This window comes from Phyllobates terribilis, unplaced genomic scaffold (assembly GCF_046119375.1).
Source record: "Phyllobates terribilis strain yellow unplaced genomic scaffold, ASM4611937v1 Scaffold_12__6_contigs__length_324123572, whole genome shotgun sequence".
In the NCBI taxonomy this organism is placed as follows: domain Eukaryota; kingdom Metazoa; phylum Chordata; class Amphibia; order Anura; family Dendrobatidae; genus Phyllobates; species Phyllobates terribilis.
This window is the reverse complement of record NW_027362772.1, coordinates 266,134,729-266,155,083: the sequence shown is the minus strand read 5'-3', so window position 1 is coordinate 266,155,083 and position 20,355 is coordinate 266,134,729. Positions and strand designations below refer to the sequence as shown.

Below are 20,355 nucleotides of genomic sequence, written 5' to 3'. Positions count from 1 at the left end.
AGGAGCTCCCCTTGCTGGTCTGGAGCCAGGAAAGTGTTGCATGCTAGTATACCTGACTAGGGGACCTCTGCTTGCTTCCAGGCATGGCATCACCCCCTGTGAGGGAGGCAATGCCACTGTGGCAACCGCACTCCTGGGGTGCCACAAAAGCATAGAAGCATAAAAGAAGGGAGAAAAGTTAAGAAAGTCACTGAGTAATAGAAACCAGTGTCGGACAGCGGTGCCAAGGGCCCACCAGTAACCAGCTCCAGGGCCCCACATTTCAGCTACATGCAAATGTGACATTATCCTCAATCACAAATGTATATAACAATGAACTGGGTAGACTGTTAAATGAGTAAGATGCCACCTTTGTTTCCACATAGTGATGCAAGTATATAGTGCCAAGTGCTGCTCATATAAGAGGGTGGAGGCCCACCGGAGGATTCCCCTGTTCTCCTGTGGGCCAGTCCAAGCCTGCTAGAAACTATGTATTCTTACCTTCATATGTAGAAAAGAAGACTTCTACTTCATCTTTCATGTCCAAGCGGACAGTCTCGGGAAAAAAATCTGCCATTTTCAGCACCCTATTAAGAAAGCCAAATAATCACACAATTGTCCCACTTTATCTTTATGCTTCCTTATCTATTTTAGGCCACGTGCACACGTTCAGTATTTGGTCAGTATTTTACATCAGTATTTGTAAGCCAAAACCAGGAGTGGAACAATCAGAGGAAAAGTATAATAGAAACACGTCACCACTTCTGTATTTATCACCCACTCCTGGTTTTGGCTTCCAAATACTGATGTAAAATACTGACAAAATACTGAACGTGTGAATGTGGTCTTAGGGATTTGAAACTTATGGATTTGTCTCCCTCTGTACTGGGATAAGAGTCCAGCGCTCCATAGGATTGGTGGTAGTGATATCTTTCCCCCATTGTGTAGGTTCATTGAGCAATCTCTGCTTGTTAGAAGGGTTCTTCGACAATGTCAGTTTTTCTATAGTGCCACCACTGGCAAAAGGAGGCATTACACAGTGTCCATTTCAAATCAGTGGAATGTCAGTGTAATATAGGACAGGACAAGTCCTCCAGAGCAAGAGACGCTCTTTACCACCAATTTCCACTCTGGCCAAGAATGAGATCCTTGAAAAAAAAACGTTGAAGTTCAAAAAGAGTATATGAATAAGAGTTTTGAAGGGGCTTTAAAAGTCTCCTCACCGTGACATGCCTAACATGTCGCTCTCCGCAAGGAGAAATGTTACCCCTTAGAAGGGAAAGTTCACATTTTTTAAGGAATAATTCAGCTTTGGATCTCAACACAAATCTGCTGTGAATTTGCGCAGATTCCAACAAGAGCAGAGGGTCAAAGACAAAAAACACGTTTCGCATCTGAATCCACACGCATTGCACATTAAGTCATGCAGGTTTTCCACAGCATATTGGGCACACTCTTTGCTGACTGGAGATTCATGCTCCCTTAAACACAGCCAGCATGAATCAGGGTTTGTCTGTGGATGTTTTACTCTGAAGCACTGTTAGAAAAGATAGCTTGAAAAGTTGGCCAGGGACTAGTCCGAGGCTAGTCAACGGTGGCTTCTTCCCAACCCGTTCTCTCACTATGTGTGTCTATGGCGAGGGACCTGTCCATCTAGGGGAGTGTGGTGGGGAGAAGCCACCATTGAATAGCCTCGGACTGGTCCCCGGACTAGTCATTTGAGAAGCATGACCTCCGGCCGGCTTTTCAAGTCATATTTTTTCTGAAGCTCGTTTTAGAGTAAAACATAGATGGTTGTAATAAATCAACCCGTGTCTGATTCAAGCTGCCCCTGGTTTGGCCACCATGAATTGGCTGTCACGTTCCCTTTCACAATGCTTTCTTACTTTTTATTATTAGGTTTAGAAGTTGCCATACTTATACATTTGTAAGTATCCAATATTAATTTCTTACCTGGATTTGTTGATTTTCTGCATGACTCTTTCATATTCTCTCAGGCTGTTAAGGAGCCCGATCTTGGTGGTGAGTACTTTATTGTTGGGTATTTGATACAGAAGTTGTTCTCCTGGCAAAAAAACAATTAATTACATAAGCAATCACCCAAACCCTTTGCCAAAATCCTACCTCTACTCAAAACCAAAAATTTAGGTACAAGTAGAGTTGGCCTTCATGCTCTCATTCATCCAGTATACTAAGGTGGAGAACATCTCTGGTTGGTTCCTTTTCATGTTCATCTGTGTTGGTTCTTGGTTCCTCTCTACAGAGGAAATGTATTCTATGCCAACTTATATGTGGGGAAGTGGTCTAATAGTTGTAGAAATGGGCAGGTGGCTCAGTGGTTAGCACTGCTGCCTTGCAGCTCTGGGGTCCTGTTTTCAAATCCCACCAAGGACAACATCTGCAAGGAGTTTGTATGTTCTCCCCATGTTTGTGTGGGTTTCCTCTGGTTTCCTCCCACACTCCCAAGACATCCTGATAGGGAATGTAGATTGTGAGCCCCAATGGGGACAGCGATGATAAAGTATGTAAAGTGCTGTATAATATGTCGGAGCTATATAAAAATAAACAATATTATTATTAGAAACGGCATGGAGATGGAAACAAACACCGGCCTTTATCTTCTGGGTGGAGGAACTTTGGTCACCAATAAGGGGCCCATTTTCATTTCCTTCTCATTTTTGTACCCTACTGATCACTTACCTTCTCGGAAGGCATGGTAGATAGCAGAACTCTTGGTCTCACACCACTTCAGCTTGTAATCATCCCTCTTGTTGTCGTAGATTCGTTGCCATCCTTTGCTCAGGCAATAAGCACTTACCCTATAAGAAAAGTATATCAGCTGCCCTGAAACTAATTTAATTTTGTGTACCTTTTTTAGATGCAGTGACTTGCAATGCAATGAGATAATTTTGGTCACAGTGTCTGGGAACGCTATTTGGGCACCGTAATTGGCAGTGCTATGGGACAGTGTGGCCGCATTAAGCTATCAGACTAAGTTGCAGTTGCTGCTTGAGTTATAGGGAACTCTATCAAACTGGAGAAGGGAGTCGGAAAATTTTGATGAGTAGTTTAAGAGCAGATTAGCTCCAAAAAATGCCCCAAGAATCGCTTATAAAATGCTTGAAAGACTCTTTCTATCGCAAAACAACTTTGCTGTTTATATGTTCAGTGTTTTCAGCATTTTTTTCAGGTTTTGAAAAGCGCTTGGTGTAAAAAATAAGGTAACTGGTAAAACCACCATACGCACAGGATTCACCAGTCACAATAGGTGATGACACAGCTGACTCTGTCCTCCCTCCCTTCACAGTGAACTTTGCGCACGCTCATTAGACACTTCAGCACAAAAATTCATTGCGTCTAATGTTCGTGTAAATTTCCTGAAACAACAGGAAGTTACAGTCTAAAAAATCTCCAGTGGCCAATGTGAGAATTGCAAGATTTCAAGATTATATTTTTAATACTGGATTATGAAATGTAAAAAAAAAAAACATTTATTATAAAAACCTGATTTAAACAATAGGTAATTTTCTGATGATCCCTTCCCCTCTAAGGAGATCACCCAGTTGGAGTAGCGAGACTTATAGGCCATGCTCTGCTCCCTTGGAAATAAATAGAGATGACCAAATCAGTTGTAAGCAAATTGAATTTGCCTCAAAATTTACAAAAAAATTGGATTCACCCAAATCCAAATTTTTTTGTGACTTTCTTCATGCGACTACAGCTAAATGTCAGCCAGTCACCATTTTGCTGAATTGTTATGACCAGGATAGGTGGTAAAAAATACAAAATTAGCTGAAGTTGCAGTTGAAATTTTTGCTCTATAATTGCATTGTTATCCATACCATTCCTTAAACGGGTTTGCCATACTCGGCAAGTTATCACCTATCCATAGGGTATGAGATAACTTACTAATCACTGGGATGCCACTGATACTGAGAATGAGGTTCTGAAATGCCCCACTAGAATTTCATGTTGGCCATGCATTCCTGGACTTCTGCTATCCTTAGGGAGGGGCGTAACTACAATAGGTTCAGGGGTTACAATCATACCCAAGGCCCGGAGCCTAAAGGCCCCAAAAAGTCCCTTTTGTCTATATGAAGAGACCAATAATATTAAAGACTTGCAATAATTGAAGCTTCTGCATTGGGACCCATGAGCTTCAAGTTATATGTTTTCTAGGCAACTGTACCCATCCAACCTACTGGATGCAGCTCACACCCTCACCTTCAGTGGATGGACATAGAGAAGTACAAAGAGAGTGACCCTTAAGGCTATGTGCCCATGATGCAGATTTGAAGCAGAAATTTCCTGAGCATTTCTGCATCTACCTGGCAGAAAAAACACATGCGGATTTTACATGCGTTTTTTCAGCGTTTTTCAAGCGTTTTTACATGCGTTTTTTTCCAGGGGTTTTCCAAGCGATTTTGAGCATCACTTGGAAAAGGGCTTGACAAGTTGGTCACACAATATAAATCCAGCAACCGGCATGGATTTATATTGTGTGGCCAACTTATGAGGAGATTTCTGCTTCAAATCGTGCATTTAGTGTAAATAAAAAGAATTAACAAGTAAAAAGAAAAAAAAAAACGTTATACTCACCTCTCCGGCGGCCCCCGGTCTCCTCCCGGCGGCGATCCTCTCTCCTCAGCATCCCACGGTGTACTGGCAGGACCTGCGGTGATGTCATTTAGTCAGCTGACGGCGACGTGATGGTCGCGTGACCATCAGCTGACTAAATGACGTCACCGCAGGTCCTGCCAGTACAGCGTGGGTCACCGAGGAGAGAGGATGCCTCCAGGAGGAGAGAGGACGCTGCCGGGAGGAGACCGGGGGCCACCGGAGAGGTGTGTATGAATATTTTTTTTTATTTTTTACTTTATAATTCTTTTTTAACTTGCATGCGGATATTATGCGGTTCAATGTAAGTCAACGGGCGCGATTTCGCTGCAAAATTGCGCCCAAATTGGTTGTGCTGCAGATTTTTCCGCAATGATAATCTGCAGCGGAAATTTCCGCAGCATGTGCACAGCACATGCGGATTATCATTGGGAAACATGGTAGACATCTTAACAAGCGATTTTAATGCATTTCTGCTGCGGAAATGCATTAAATCTGCATCGTGGGCACACAGCCTTAAAGTAACGGATGGTCAACATTTGACTTCTACTCATGTGTTTCAATTCATGGTCATCCAGATACCCAAGCAAATACCTATGCTTTGCTACATCGAATGATGCTCGGAGACCTTATAAACGCCGGCAGATAAAACAATATACTTATAACCTATCATATTTCCATTCCACCCAATGAGAATATGACCTAGTGAACAAGCAAAAATCGAGAATCTAGAATTATACCTTTTGTTGTTTACTTTGCCGAGGCTCTAAGTGTGTCTTGGGTTTACTATAAATATAGAAGCTTACGTCATGGAGCCATGGCACTTCTTTACCCCGAGGAGTCCACTGGTGACTCAGTTGAGCAGATAGAGAGAATCTTAAATTGGGTTAAAGCACGATAGGTGTGGAGTCTCGAGTCTGGAGGACTGCATAGCGTCACACCCTGTGTGGGCGGCATCATAGTGGAAGATGCCCTTTGACCAGATGATCCTCTCCCTACCGTATGGCGTACTATCGTGCAATGTACAAATAACCATATCAATTATAATTACCATGCAATTCGGAGAAGATCCTGGTGGACTTATCTAGGATTGCACAAGATCGATCTTCCTACAGAGCGTTCATCCATCAATTCGCCACGGTTCGAGACCGAGCTGAAGGCTGGTGCCCACATAACTGTGCTCAGCCAAAGCCAATGAATGTTTCCATGCAATCCCCAAAATAACAATTGTACTAAGTGCCTCCTCCACCAGATACTACAAAACTAGTAAACTATACTCTGCCTTAGCAGCAGTGCCTCACTATTTTTATAGGATCACCTACACACTTAATATCACCGGTAGTCACAAGCATCGGGTACCAGGTAGCCCGTCAAGCTGGAGTTGGCCAATGCACTCTCGGCAGTGGCGGCACAGGTTGCAGTTTTCTAATGCCTGCCCTGATACATTTTCTCTCTCCGACCCTGCATTTCAAGACACTTTAGAAATCAGCATCTCATGAACTGCCCACGATGACTAGTCTCTGGCCCCGATTTACCATTGCCTTTGCACCTGTTTTTTGCTTAGTTTTCTGTATTTTGCCCCCAATTAATTATTCTATTTGCACCTCTTTTGAAGTCTATTTTATATGTGCTCACCTGTCTAGTAATTCCAGATTCGACAATTGCGACAAAATTTGGCACAATTTCACTCCAGCCATCCCTTTCGCCCACTCCCCGGTGTATTTTCGAGTTTTGGAATAAGTTTTATGACTTTTTGGCACCAAAGTGAGATTTTTGGCCCCAAAAAGTCGCAAGAACAGTTCAAGGTAGGAAAAAAAGTAAATTTTTGACTTGGCACCAAATTCATGAATCACGTGCGCCATCTTGATACTAATACAACAAGATTAAAAAGAAAAGTGACTTAAAATAATCAGGGACTATGAGTTTTTCTGCTGTAACAGCTATTATAATCTCCAGCCATATTCTCATTGTACAGCAGGGGGCGCTCTACATTCACTCACAGATTTTGAATGTCCTCCTGTGATTTTATTGCACGTTTTACAGTTGGGAGACTTTGACACAATGACAGTTACCTAATAAAGCGTGTTTTGTTGTAAATGTGATTAAAAGTTAAGAAAATAGGACATGTAATAGGATATGTAAAACGAATGTGACTTTTTTTTGGAATAGATCTATTCATTCTGACCTTCTACATGTTACCGAAGAGGTAAATCCTAAAACATTCAGATGGATCAATAGAAGATATTCACATGTTTAGACCTATTACTCCAAAATTCCCAAAAAAATATCATTGACTACTATGGAAATTAAATAGCCATGACTGTATTAAAGTGGTATTTCCAGCTCCAAGATCCAGTCCCAATATGTAGCAGGTGTAATTATAATAGTATTAGCCCAATACCTCCAACTAGAAATGTAGTATAGTTCTTCTGATTAGCTATGCTGCTTACCCCATTTGCAGGGCATTGCGGTAGCTTAGGTATCCATGGTTATGACCACTCATATAGTGACAGTTAGTTGTTAATGGTCTTAACTACGAATACCTAAGCTACTGCAATGCTCTGCACATGGGGTAAGTGAATAAGTTGTCATTAGTCTTGAGAGCAAGTGCTCGCTACTTGAGTTTGCATCGGGTACTCGGATATGCACCAAGTATCGCGGGTGCTCGAGTGACATGCTCGAGTCCCTGCCCCGCATGTTTCACGGTTGTTAGACACCCAAAAAAAAACATGCGGGGATCGCTCGTGCATGGCAGGCAATCCCAGCGAAGTTTTTTTGGCTGTATAACAGCCGCGAAACATATGGGGCGGAGACTCGAGCACCCGCGTTACTCGGTACATACCTGAGCACCATGTACAATCCGTTTTTTTACTCCTCAGCTATTAATCTCTTACACAATCATTTACAGTTTCCTATGCTACAGAATTGTAATATATCTCTAAAAATCGGATGCTGTACTGATGGTCCGAATGGCATGTGATTTTTTTCTCGCACTGTCCAATTTCGGAGTGAAATCACAGCATGCTGAATATAATGGAGAAAAAAATATGCAGATCTGCGCTGCCTCTTTGAATAACCTTGGTCCAAGAGTAATCAGATACGGATTGCACTCGTCTGATTTATACGCTAGTGTGAGTTGACCCTTGCACTGATATAATCCTCTGTGCACTGCATGCAGGGGCTGCAGGAGCAGGGGGCCCCCCTTTGTGGATCGGGCCCTGGGCATTTGCCCAGTCTGCTTCCCCATAACACTGTCCCTGGTCCTTAGGGATTTAGGACTTGTGCAGTCCCACAGGATCCATCAGCTGTCATGTGAGTGTTGTACAGTGGGTACGGAAAATATTCAGACCCCTTTACATTTTTTACTCTTCGTTTCATTGCAGCCATTTGGTAAATTCTAAAAAGTTAATTTTTTTCTCATTAAAGTACACTCTGCACCCCATCTTGACTAAAAAAAAACAAAAATGTAGAAATTTTTGCAAATTTATTAAAAAAGAAAAACTGAAATATCACATGGTCATAAGTATTCAGTATTCAGGTCACACGGCGGCTGAGTCGACTCCGTGAACCAGGGAGGAACCGAGCAGAGGGACCAGGTGCCACTCTGGGACCGACATTGTATGAGAGCAGGTGACTCCCACTGGTCAGAAGGCAGGAACTGACCGGTACAGCGGATGAGCATGGCAGGCAGGCTGACGGGTGGTCCGGGTAGACAGGCAGGCTGATTCGGCTGATAGCCAGACGGGTGCTCCGGGTAAGCAGGCTGGCGGGCAAGGCAGGTAACAGGCAGGTGCTTCCAGGTAAGTGGTCTGGCGGGCACGGCAGGTAACAGGCAGGTGCTTTGTAAGGGGGAAGACCGGGGTGTAAGTACTTTCAGAGCAAGGGATCCGGAACTGCCGGGGCCGTACCTCTTGTTGCAGGGGGAAGACAGACCGCAAGCAGAGGAGTCATGTGACAGGGAAGCAGGGGGTGTGTCGAGAGAGAGAGCTGGGAGGTCAGGTAACATAGGGACTCCTGGTGTGACGAGAGAGGGAGAGACGAGGACGTTTGCGTGGGAAAGCGGAGCTGTGTCCAGCTCAGCAGAGCAGTGCGAGAGGGTCCAGGCTCCTGGCTACAGGACTTGGAGCAAGGGATCCGAGTGCAGTGGACCGGAGGAGTCAAGCTGACTGTAGGGAGAAGAGACGCAGGGTCCGTGGAGCTGAGTACGTGAGGTGCACTGTTATGGACTAGGGGCTCAGCGGGTAAGACCGGAGACCGCCCGCTGCCGCCAGAAGACGGAGCATTGTTTGGGTGGGGAAGCCTGAAGACAGTGTCACCAGCACCAGCTGGCAACTGCCTTGTAGAGGATACAAGTCAGCTAAGTGAAAAAACTGTCGTTTGTTACCGGTTTGACTCTGCTACATCTAGTTAAACTGTAAACTGTCAGTTACAGACTTATACCTGCTATTTCCCCATATTTTCCCCTGTTACTCCCTGCGTGGAGATTCATCTTGTTGTCATAAACTTTCCCTGTTTATTAACCCTGTATTGGCTGCTCTGTGCTTCTGTGTCACTGCATCTAAAGTGCCCGTGTTACAGCTTCCAGGTAAGCAGGCGGGCAGAGCCCATAGACAGACTGGCGGACTGGACTGCAGGCAGACTGTCGGGCTGGAAAGTAGTCAGACTTGCGGACTGGGCTGAAGATCAGACTGGCGGACAGGACTGACTTGCAAAGGACCTGAGGGCTGAAACAAAGTAAATATCACAGAGCAACAACCTTGCACGGGCACCTCCATATTAGAGGAGGTGCCTTTTATAGGGAAAGTCCTCTGGCCATTGGCTGGGGACTTTTTAGGACGGCGCGCGGCCCCTTTAAGAGGGAGGGAGCACGCGCGCGCCCTAAGCACAGAGCCAGGGAAGCTGCTTGCACCAGCAGCAGCTGCAGGGAGGCCGGAAGACGCCGGAGCAGGACTGCGGCGGTAAGGGGAACGGCGTCTCTGCCTGGCAGGGGGCAGAGACGCCGATGCTACAATATTTAAGTCACATGCTGTTCAATTCCTTGTGATCCTCCTTCAGATGGTTCTACTCCTTCATTGGGGTCCAGCTGTGTTTAATTAAACTGATAGGACTTGATTTCGAAAGGCACACACCAGTCTATATAAGACCTCACCGCTCACAGTGCATGTCAGACCAAATGAGAATCAGGAGTTCAAAGGAACTGCCCAATGAGCTCAGATACAGAATTGTGGCAAGGCACAGATCTGGCCAAGGTTCCTAAGAGCACAGCGGCCTCCATAATCCTTAAATGGAATAACTTTGGGACCACCAGAAGTCTTCCTAGACCAGGCCGTCCAGCCAAACTGAGCAATCATGGGCAAAGAGCCTTGGTGAGAGAGTTAAGAAGAACCCCAAGATCACTGCGGCTATGCTCCAGAGATGCAGTAGGGAGATGGGAGAAAGTTCCACAAAGTCAACTATTACTGCAACCCTCCACCAGTTGGGCCTTTATGGCAGAGTAGCCCTACGGAAGCCTCTCCTCAGTGCAAGACATATGAAAGCCCGCATAGAGTTCGCTCAAAAACACATGAAGGACTCCCAGACTATAAGAAATAAGATTCTCTGGTCTGATGAGACGAAGATAGCACTTTTTGGTGATAATTCTAAGCAGTATGTGTAGAGAAAACCAGGCACTGCTCATCACCTGCCCAATACAATCCCAACAGGGAAACATGGTGGTAGCAGCATCATGCTATGGGGGTGTTTTTCAGCTGCAGGGACAGGATGACTGGTTGCAATTGAAGGAAACATAAATACGGCCAAGTACAGAGATATCCTGGATGAAAACCTCTTCCAGAGTGCTCTGGACCTCAGACTTGGCCGAAGGTTCACCTTCCAAGACAATGACCCTAAGCACACAGCTAAAATAACAAAGGCGTGGCTTCAGAACAACTCTGTGACCATTCTTGACTGGCCCAGCCAGAGCCCTGGCCTAAGCCCAATTGAGCATCTCTGGAGATGTGACGCTCTAGCCCTCCCTGGGAAATGGGGTTACTCGGAGCCGGGTCGGTGTAGGTGTCGCAGGGATGCAGTCGTGGCCTGGACCCGTTCCGTGCCCAGGGCTGTCACATAAAAATATTGGGCTTTCAAGTAAAAGTGGTATTTCGACTATGCCACCTGCGGTTTCCGGTGATGGACACCAGCGCTGCTTCAGTCCATTGAGGCCGGTGTTACGGGCAGCTAAGATGGGACGGCTACCTGCAGGCGGAGCAGGCCTCAGGCCAGTGTGAGAAGGAATGGTGGGTGCAGTGCCGCGCAGGAAATAACAGGCTGAGGCTGTGTGTGAAGTCATCTGGGTCTTTACTCACTTTCAGATGAACCTTCAGCCGCAAAGCTTCTCTCTGCTACACACGGCGTACTGCGGCCACCGGGAAGGGGGTTCAGCACTTCCCAGATAGATCAGGAGCACCTGTCGAGACCCCTCTGGTGTGTGTTCCTCTCCTTGGTAAGTTCTCCCACTAAGTCTTCTCCTGACTGTGTGCGGTACGAACCTGGTGTAAGGCCGGGTCCCACTGGATAAACGCAGTGTAAGGGATACAGGTGGCGTAGGCCGCTCCGTCCGTATCCCCCTGGGATCCACTAAGCCTCCACGCTTTTCTGACTGAGACGTGAAGTGACAAAGTCAGATATTGGGGGCCGGTCACCCCTCTTGCAGCAGGAATCCCTCTGACTAGGCCAGAGTAAAGAATACAGGTGGCGACTCCGCTCCCTCCGTATCCCCCTGGGATCCTTTTGCCTGTGGAGCCTATCTCCGCCGCTCCCCTCCAAGGCCTTCTTAGGTCAGGACCTTGACCGGGTAGAGACAGTGGTTAACTCTGACCCGCTCCTCGTCTCAAGGCCAGAGTACGAGGACTGTGTATCTTCAGTCAGCTGCAGACTTTTGCTGGACCCTGGCAGCAGACCACAATCAAAGACCTTGAACCTAAGATGGCCGTAGATTAAATGTGAATGAATAAGTGTTTCCTAAAAGTGTGTCCTCCACCCTCACCCACTACATGGTTCCCCCTATCTTTGGTTCCCTCCATCTCCTCTATCCCGGGACGGGGCAGCACCCTGGCGCATTTAGGCCCCCTTCAGGACAGGAGTGGTGTAGTGTTGAGTGGTGAAGTGGGGTCCTGAGAAGTGCTCCATCCTTACCTGGAAGAGGAGATACCACACCTCGAACTGAGGTGCAGTACCCCTGTGGCGACTGAACCCTCAGGGGCGCCACAGAGAGACCTGAAAATGGCTGTCCACCAACGTTCACCATCCAACCTGACGGAACTGGAGAGGATCGGCAAGGTAGAATGGCAGAGGATCTCCAAATCAAGGTGTGAAAAACTTGTTGCATCATTCCCAAGACTCATGGCTGTACTAGCTCAAAAGGTGCTTCTACTCAATACTGAGCAAAGGGTCTGAATACTTATGACCATGTGATACTTGTTTTTCTTTTTTAATAAATTTGCAAAAATTTCTACATTTCTGTTTTTTTCAGTCAAGATGGGGTGCAGAGTGTACTTTAATGAGAAAAAAAAATGAACTTTTTAGAATTTACCAAATGGCTGCAATGAAACAGAGTGAAAAATTTAAAGGGGTCTGAATACTTTCCGTACCCACTGTATGTGACATCATTTCATCATGACCACCAAGGACCTCCAGAGTGGTGGTGCTAGAGTGCCAGAGTATTTCAAGTTTTTTCTTTTCTTTTTTATAACATTTTCTTAACCCCTTCATGACATGATGATTTTCCGCTTTTGTTTTTCGTTTTCGTTTTTTCCTTCCCTTCTTTCAAGAGCCATAACTTTTTTATTTTTCCGTCCACATAGCCATATGAAGGCTTGTTTTTTAGTGAGACAAGTTTTACTTTTGAATGACAGCATTCATTCTACCACATAATGTACTGGAAAATGGGGAAAAAAATCCAAGTCCGTTGAAATTGCAAGAAATGCGTAATCCCACAATTGTTTTTTTTTATTTACCATGTTCATTATATAGTAAAACTGACCTAGCAATATAATGCTCCAAGTCACTACAAGTACGCAGATACTATCCATGTATCGTTTTTTTTTTTTATTTAAGTGGTAAAAAAAAAATTCAGAAATTTGTAGAAAAAAAGAATAATAATTTGGTTCTAGTAGCCATTTTCCGAGACCGTAACGTTTTCAATTTTGAGAATCTGGGGTCGGATGAGGGCTTATTTTTTGCACCGTGAGCTGATGTTTTAACTGATACCATTTTGGGGTAGATACGATGTTTTGATTGCCTCTTATTGCTTTTTATAACAATGTTGCAGCGGCCCAAAAAAACATAATTTTGGTATTTTGAATTACACCATTTACCGATCAGATTAATTTACATAATATTTTGATAGATTGGATTTATATAAATGCAGCAATACCAAATATGTGTATTTTATATTTTTTTGTTTTATTTTTAATGGGGCTAAAGTGGTGTGATTTGAACTTTTATGTTTTTTTTATTTTTTTAATATTTTTAAAAACATTTTATTTTAACCTTTTACTGTATTTAATAGTCTCCTTAGGGGACTTTAAGCCGCGATTGTCTGATTGCTTGTGCTATACATAGCAATGCATCATCCATATCCTATGAATGCCAACTACGGTCTGGCTTTCACAGAAGTATCGTAATGACAGACAAGGGGGTCATCAGCCGATGGGAGCGTGGAACGACGTGCCCCTCTGCCGGTGCCTGTTAAATTACACTGTCAGAGATTGACAGTGGGATTTAACAGGTTAACAGCTGTTAATAGCTCTTCTCCCCCAGTGACTGTTAAAGGCACATGATGGCTAACTAAATCAACCATCATGTGCTGGGAAAGATGCAAGCTCACATCAAAGGCAGGGACACGACATACAGGCTTGGACTGGCCCACCGGAGTACAGGGGAATCCTCCGGTGGGCCACCATCTTCTTATATGAGCAATACTTGGCACAATATACTTGAATCACTATATACAGACAAAGGCAAAATCTTATTCATGTAACAATCCACCCAGTTCATTGTTATATACATTTGTGATTGAGGATAATGTCACATTTGCGTGTAGTAGAAAATCGGGGCCCTGGAGTTGGTTACTGGTGGGCCCTTGGCACCCCAGTCCGACACTGAAGACATAAGACGTAAATGTACATCACATGTCGTGAAGGGGTTAAAGTTCTGGATGACCCATTTACCTATTCTTTGTATCCTTTTAATAAATTGCAATCATATTATGTAGCACTGTGTACTTGCAATTGCTCATTTTGCCTTCCTACCCAATTAATTCTTCTCTTTCACTACTCTATATAGAAACAGGAAGTCTCTTTTCCCTGCATTACTCATGACTCAGCTGCTCCGCTCCTCCCCCTGTCATAGACTTTTGCAGTGACTCATGACTCGTGCAGAGAAAATTTACCTCCTGTTTCTACATAGAGCTTAGAAGGATTCAGCTGGTCAGTTATTAATCACGTGATGTCATAGACCTAATGGGAAAGAGAAGAATTAGCTGGGTCGAAAGACAAAATGAGCAATTGTAAGTGCACAGTGTTGTATAATATGTTGACTGCAATATAGTAAGAGAATACAAATTTTGATGGGAGGAGTGCTTTTTTAAATAATTGTTTGTTTCTTCTTTTTAAATGGAGGAAAATCATCAATTTTAGGGGCAGCTTGGAATATTCAAGTAGAAAAATGCACTGTATATGATAACAGTATATTATTTTTGCTGTGTACAAAATTGTTTCGATGCAATTGTTAATTAAGCTGACAAATGTAAGGCACCAAATTGATTGGCGCCTATAATCAGTTATTATATGGTACGGTTATTTGTAAATTGCAACAATGTATACTATAAGGTTGGCCAAAAATATAAGATACCGCTTAGGAAAACATTCAATATAAAGAACCAGTCCTGTCCTACCATCATACAAACATGAACGATATCAGTAATAAAAGTAATAGAAGTGGCTGCATGTAACAGACATAAATTACTGTCAATCAACAATGAGAAGGGTGAGAGGAGGCAGGGGCTCTCCTCGCCCTTCTCATATATACTTTTGTAAAAAAAAAAATTGTGTAATTTGTCACATTAACCCTTTCAAACTGGACTTAAAATATGCTTAAAGGGAATCTGTCACCAGGTTTTTCTACTTCATTTGACAGCAGCATGATGTAGGGGCAGAGGCCCTGATTACAAAGATGTATCACTTACTGGGCTGTTTGCCACAGCTTTGATAAAATCAGTTTATCCACTGCAGATCAACCAGTTTTCTGAATGCTGAGCTGTGTATAAGCCCACCCACACCACTGATCGCCATCCTCCTGGGTACATTGTATATTGACATAAAGATGCTAATCAGTGGTGGGGCTTGGTTGGACTAGGAGACACAAGGCACTTAGTCCTGTAGTGATAATCTCCAGCTGATAAAACACTGTTTGTATTGAAACAAAAACAAAAAAAGTTTTCTGTGTACACTGTGCATAGGCAGAAAGCTTTCAATCCGTGTTTGGGGCATGGTTATACCAAGCAAGAAGACTACATTGCACAAGAGAACTAGTCCTCTAGTGAAAATCTCCTGCTGATTAAACAGGGATTTTATCAAAACTTCATTAAGCAGCCCAGTAAGTGACACATCGCTGGAATAAAGGTCTCTGTCTCTGTATTATGCCGCTCTCAGAATAAGTGACAAAAGCCTGGTGACAGATTCCCTTTAACCAGGACATTGTATATTACTGATAGACTCATACTGTAAAGTTTGTTGTAGCCATGTTATAAACCACATGATAGAAATGTCATCTCAAACTTTTCCACTGTAAGAATTGATAATTGATAATTGTTTTATGTCACCCCAAAGTGATTGATAGTAAGCTGCTTGTCTTCACACTTACACCTTCCTGCTTTATTGATGCCACCAACCTACAATTATTACTGTCTTTCACAAACCTTTTAATGTCACTTGTACAGTACTATCAAAGGTCACCCCTGAACGTAACGTCCATTTGCCGAGCATGAAATCAGTGGGTTTTCTGTGGGGTTTTTTTTTTTTTTAAATAGCGGAAAACTGTCAAGTTTAGACCCAGCCTTGAACGCTCAATACAAAATCATGCATCATACAGTGTAAATCAATGACTGATTCACTTTGTCCATATAAATGAAATGACCTGGAACATAAGTCAGTTATTAGTCGTCCATTAGTGTAAGGAATTCTGGATTTTCATAGATGACATAAAACAGAAAGCAGTATATATACTGTAGTATTCCAGAGACCCTGAATGGCATATACTGTATATGAGCAATGCATGAGGATCAGGAAGAAGAGGACTGACGAGGAAGTACTGCAATGTACATGGAAGGACACAAATAAATCAGCAATGCTTTCATGTGACTGTGACTTGGGGAATAGCTACAAACAAGAGATTAAAGGAGCACTCCCATCAAACTTTTTATCCTCTTAATATATTGCAGTCATCATATAATATAGCACTGTGTACTTACAATTGCTCATTTTGCCTTTCTACCCAGCTAATTCTTCTCTTTCCTCTGCTCTATGTACTTGTAAGAGTGTGTCAGGGACAATCATACTCTTTTTCCACTCTAATAAAACGGGTGTGCTTTTGTGTATTAAAGAAGTATTTTAAGTGCATAGAACATTACAGGCACTAATGTGAACAGTTTATGTATGGTAGTGTGAATGATATAATATGTCCAACTTTTATATAGTTTTATAAATACTTAAGTGATGTGGATCTCATAATGTACTGTTGTATTAGACATAGGGAAAGGATTCGATATAGGCTATAGATTTAGCTTTGCATATAAGTTAGGACTGGGAACAGTGCAGTTGTGGGCACAATAGATTCAGGAAGTAGATATGTACAGTATAGGAATGTGTACGGGAACAGCCCCAACATGGGAGGGGTAGGGTTTGTTAAAAAGGGGAACCCTTCCTTATTAGGATCAGATGAGGAGATTAGATCAAAGTGTTGAGAGCAGAAGTTCAGGGACAGAGGGCTGGAGAGCACAAAGGATTACGGACTGTGGAAGCAGCATGACAACGGCCGCGACAAAGTTTAGTGGACCTTTCCAGGACGTCTGGGGCCTCCAGTCCGATCTAGGTATGGAGAAGCCTACCTTATTCCCTTCCCACAAGAGAAGGCTGGACAGGGAACTATGTATGGAAGTGGGGAGGAGATTTATGGGAGCTGTGGAGCTGGGTGGAGTATCCCAGGGGCCAGAAATGCCAGCGAAGAGAGGGATAGCTCAGGCTGAAGAAACCATTACAATAACAACGCATTGTGCTGTAACAACATTTGAACTTGGACTGCTTAGAAAAGTTAAACTGTTTGAAAAGAACAAAGTGTCTGCTGTTGAATGTACGGCTTTTCCTGGATCCGGGATTGTGGAGACAGTTGAGTCCTCTGGACAAAACGTGAGTGTTATACAATTCACACAGAGCACAAGACAAATGGGACACTATTTACTTGTGGGGTGCCAGGGTGTGGGAGCAAAGCAACCCCTCATCCATGAATACCGCCCTGTGCCCCTTACATACAGTAGAAACAGGAAGTCTCTTGTCCCTGCATTTTTGATTCCCCTCTTCAGCTCCTGATTCAGATGCTCCCTCCTTCCCCTTTTGCAGTAACTTATTACTCATACAGGAAAAATTGACCTCCTGTTTTTACATAGAGCTTAGAAGGATTCAGTTAGTCAGTTTGTAATCACATGATGTCATAGATCTAATGGAAAAGAGAAGAATTAATTGGATAGAAAGGCAAAATGAGCAATTGTAAGTACACAGTGAGAGAAAATATGATGACTGCAATATATTAAGAAGATAAAAATTTTGATGGGAGTGCTTTTCGCCCCAGTGCAAAATCTGTAACACCAAATACCTGCCATTCACAGTATAATACTGATACAATGCTATGTGGCATTGGGGTTTTGCCCCTTCCCTTAGGCACCAGAGTCTGACTGACTGCTCCCTCTGCAACACTATAGATTTACTACTGCTTCAAATATATTTTCTCAAACACTGCAAGCTATACCTGACTGAGTAATACCGCTGTGGAGTGACTAAATAATACCACCATACAGTGATTATTTAACACCATATACAGTAGTCACCAACCATTACTGTTTTTTTGTGACTCAAATCACCTCTACCTCTGCACCATTTGTAGCTATACTTCAGCTATAAACGTATCTTCTGTAACATTGCTACATGACTGAATACTGCTGCTATAATGTCACCGAATAATACCACTATACAGTGACCAAACAATACCATCCAACAGTGACTGGAAATTTCTCCACCTCTGCACCCCTGTAGCTATACCTCTGCTACAAACACAAATTTATTTTCTCAAACATTGTGAGCTGTACATGACTGAATAATGCCACCACGGAGTGACCAAATAACACCACCACACAGTGACCAAATAATACCACCACACAGTGACCAAATAATGCCTCGTATATCCATAAGCACCAGCAAAATGCCCAGGATAAATAGGGAATTTATTTATATCTTCACCAACATTTTAAAAGCAGGCACAATTAATATGGAGACAAAAAAACAAGGGGACTGATGCATTTCTGACCTTATTTATACCTCTATAGCTATTCTTCTTCTACAAATGTTTCTTAATAAACACTGTGAGCTATAAATGAGTGAATAATCCCGCTATTGAATGACTAAATAATACTATCATTCAGTGATCAATTATCAAAATATCAAGACCTAATTATATTATCTTATAATAACCAGAAATAATGCAATCTAAAATTGACCGAAAATACCTCTACCTGTGCGTGCACCCCTATAGCCCTTTATGCTGTAAATGACTAAATAAAACAGCTATAGAGTGACTAAATAATAGCCACTGTACAGTAATTAAATAGTACCCCAAACACCTCTACATCTGCACCACAATTAGCTATTCTTTTGATACAAAAATATCACCAAATAATACCACTATACAGAGTCCAAACAATACCGTCTTAAAAATTACTAAGCGTTCTCTGCGCTCCTTTAGCTATACTCCTGCTACAAATGTAAATCTTCTAACACTGAGAGCTATAAATGACCATATAATACTACCATATATTGACGAAAAATACTCACATACTATGATGATATTTTATCCTTTGTGAATAAACAATATCATCTTATATTGACCAAAAATCCCTCCACCTCTACCCATTTATAGCTATGCTAATGCTACATATGTATCTTCTCAAAAGCTGTAATCTACAACATGTGCCTAAATAATACCACCATACAGTAACCAATAAATACAACCGTATGTGATTGACTTCTATACTGTGAGTAAATAATACCATCTACTCTCAATTACACATGAATATTAGGTTACTTACAATTGTGCCCCGTTACCGCCACCAAAGTAAAAGAAAGTTCCTGGACCCCGTGGCTCTTCCGGCCTCTTCTCTGGGAGATGGGATGGCTTCTGTTGAACTGTGGATGTTTCCATTTTCGATGCTTCTAAGGCCTCTGCCTCGGCAGTCTCCAATCCAGCTTTTTAGGATAAGACAAGTGATAGGGTAAATGCCACGTTATACTCGTCATTCATCTGTAGAGAAGAGTTATTTATGCAGCGCCATATCCGTCTGTGCCAGCTTGTTAGCACACATACGGTATATCTATTCAACCTCAGCTGTGAAGCTCATGTCAACACCGGACAACCACGAGCTGTGGCAATAGGATGGCAATAATGAGTCCATCCCAGATAAAAGGTAATGACTGAGGATGTTACTGTGGGGAAAGGATGGCATGCAAAGGATTCATAGTAGTAGCCTGATGCTGTTATACTGTATGCCAAGCTCATACATGTCTATAGCTGCTAATGCTGGTCACAATGTAATAACAAAGCAACAGAAGTAATACAAAATCATTTCAGTTATTCAGCGCAATGTGTATGTTTGCTGTATTATCACCACCATACAGTGACTGAATACTACCATACAGTGGCTCAATATTGCCACCATAAAGTGACTGAATAATACCACCATAGAATAGCTGAATACAGTGACTGAATACTACCATACAGTAATTGAATACTACCGTAGTGTGACTGAAAACTACCATACAGTAACTGAATACTATCATACAGTGACTGAATAATACCATCATAGAGTGACTGAATAATACCATCATACAGTGACTTAATACTACCATACAGTGGCTCAATATTACCACCATAAAGTGACTGAATAATACTACCATACAGTAAATGAATACTAGAATACAGTGACTGTGTAATATCACCATAGAGTAACTGAATAATACTACCATACCATGACTAAATAATATCACCATACAGTAGCTGAATAATACTACCATACCCTGACTGAATATTACTACCATACAGTGACTGAATAATACTACCATACCCTGACTGAATATTACCACCATACAGTGGCTGAATAATACTACCATACCCTGCCTGAATATTACCACCATACAGTGGCTGAAAAATATTACCATACCGTGACTGAAAAATATTACCATACCGTGACTGAATAATATTACCATACCATGACTGAATAATACTACTATACAGTGACTGAATAATACTACCATACCATGACTGAATAATACCACCATACAGTGACTGAATAATACTACCATACCATGACTTAATAATACCACCATACAGTGACTGAATAATACTACCTTACCGTGACTGAATAATACCACCATACAGTGACTGAATAATACTACCATA

The 20,355-nt window shown here is 42.7% G+C and overlaps 1 protein-coding gene across 2 annotated transcripts in view; it reads right to left on the bottom strand.

The window, feature by feature from the left end:
* Window positions 1–20,355, bottom strand: part of TTLL10 (tubulin tyrosine ligase like 10) — a 100,908-nt gene that overhangs the window by 38,998 nt on the left and 41,555 nt on the right. For both annotated transcript variants that reach the window (XM_073656978.1, XM_073656977.1), the window contains exons 3-6: window positions 18,989–19,145; window positions 2,680–2,798; window positions 1,933–2,044; window positions 481–566 (exon numbers count right to left, since the gene is read on the bottom strand). In XM_073656978.1, coding sequence (XP_073513079.1) covers window positions 481–566; window positions 1,933–2,044; window positions 2,680–2,798; window positions 18,989–19,145 — 474 coding nt within the window. The remainder of the gene's footprint in view (window positions 1–480; window positions 567–1,932; window positions 2,045–2,679; window positions 2,799–18,988; window positions 19,146–20,355) is intronic.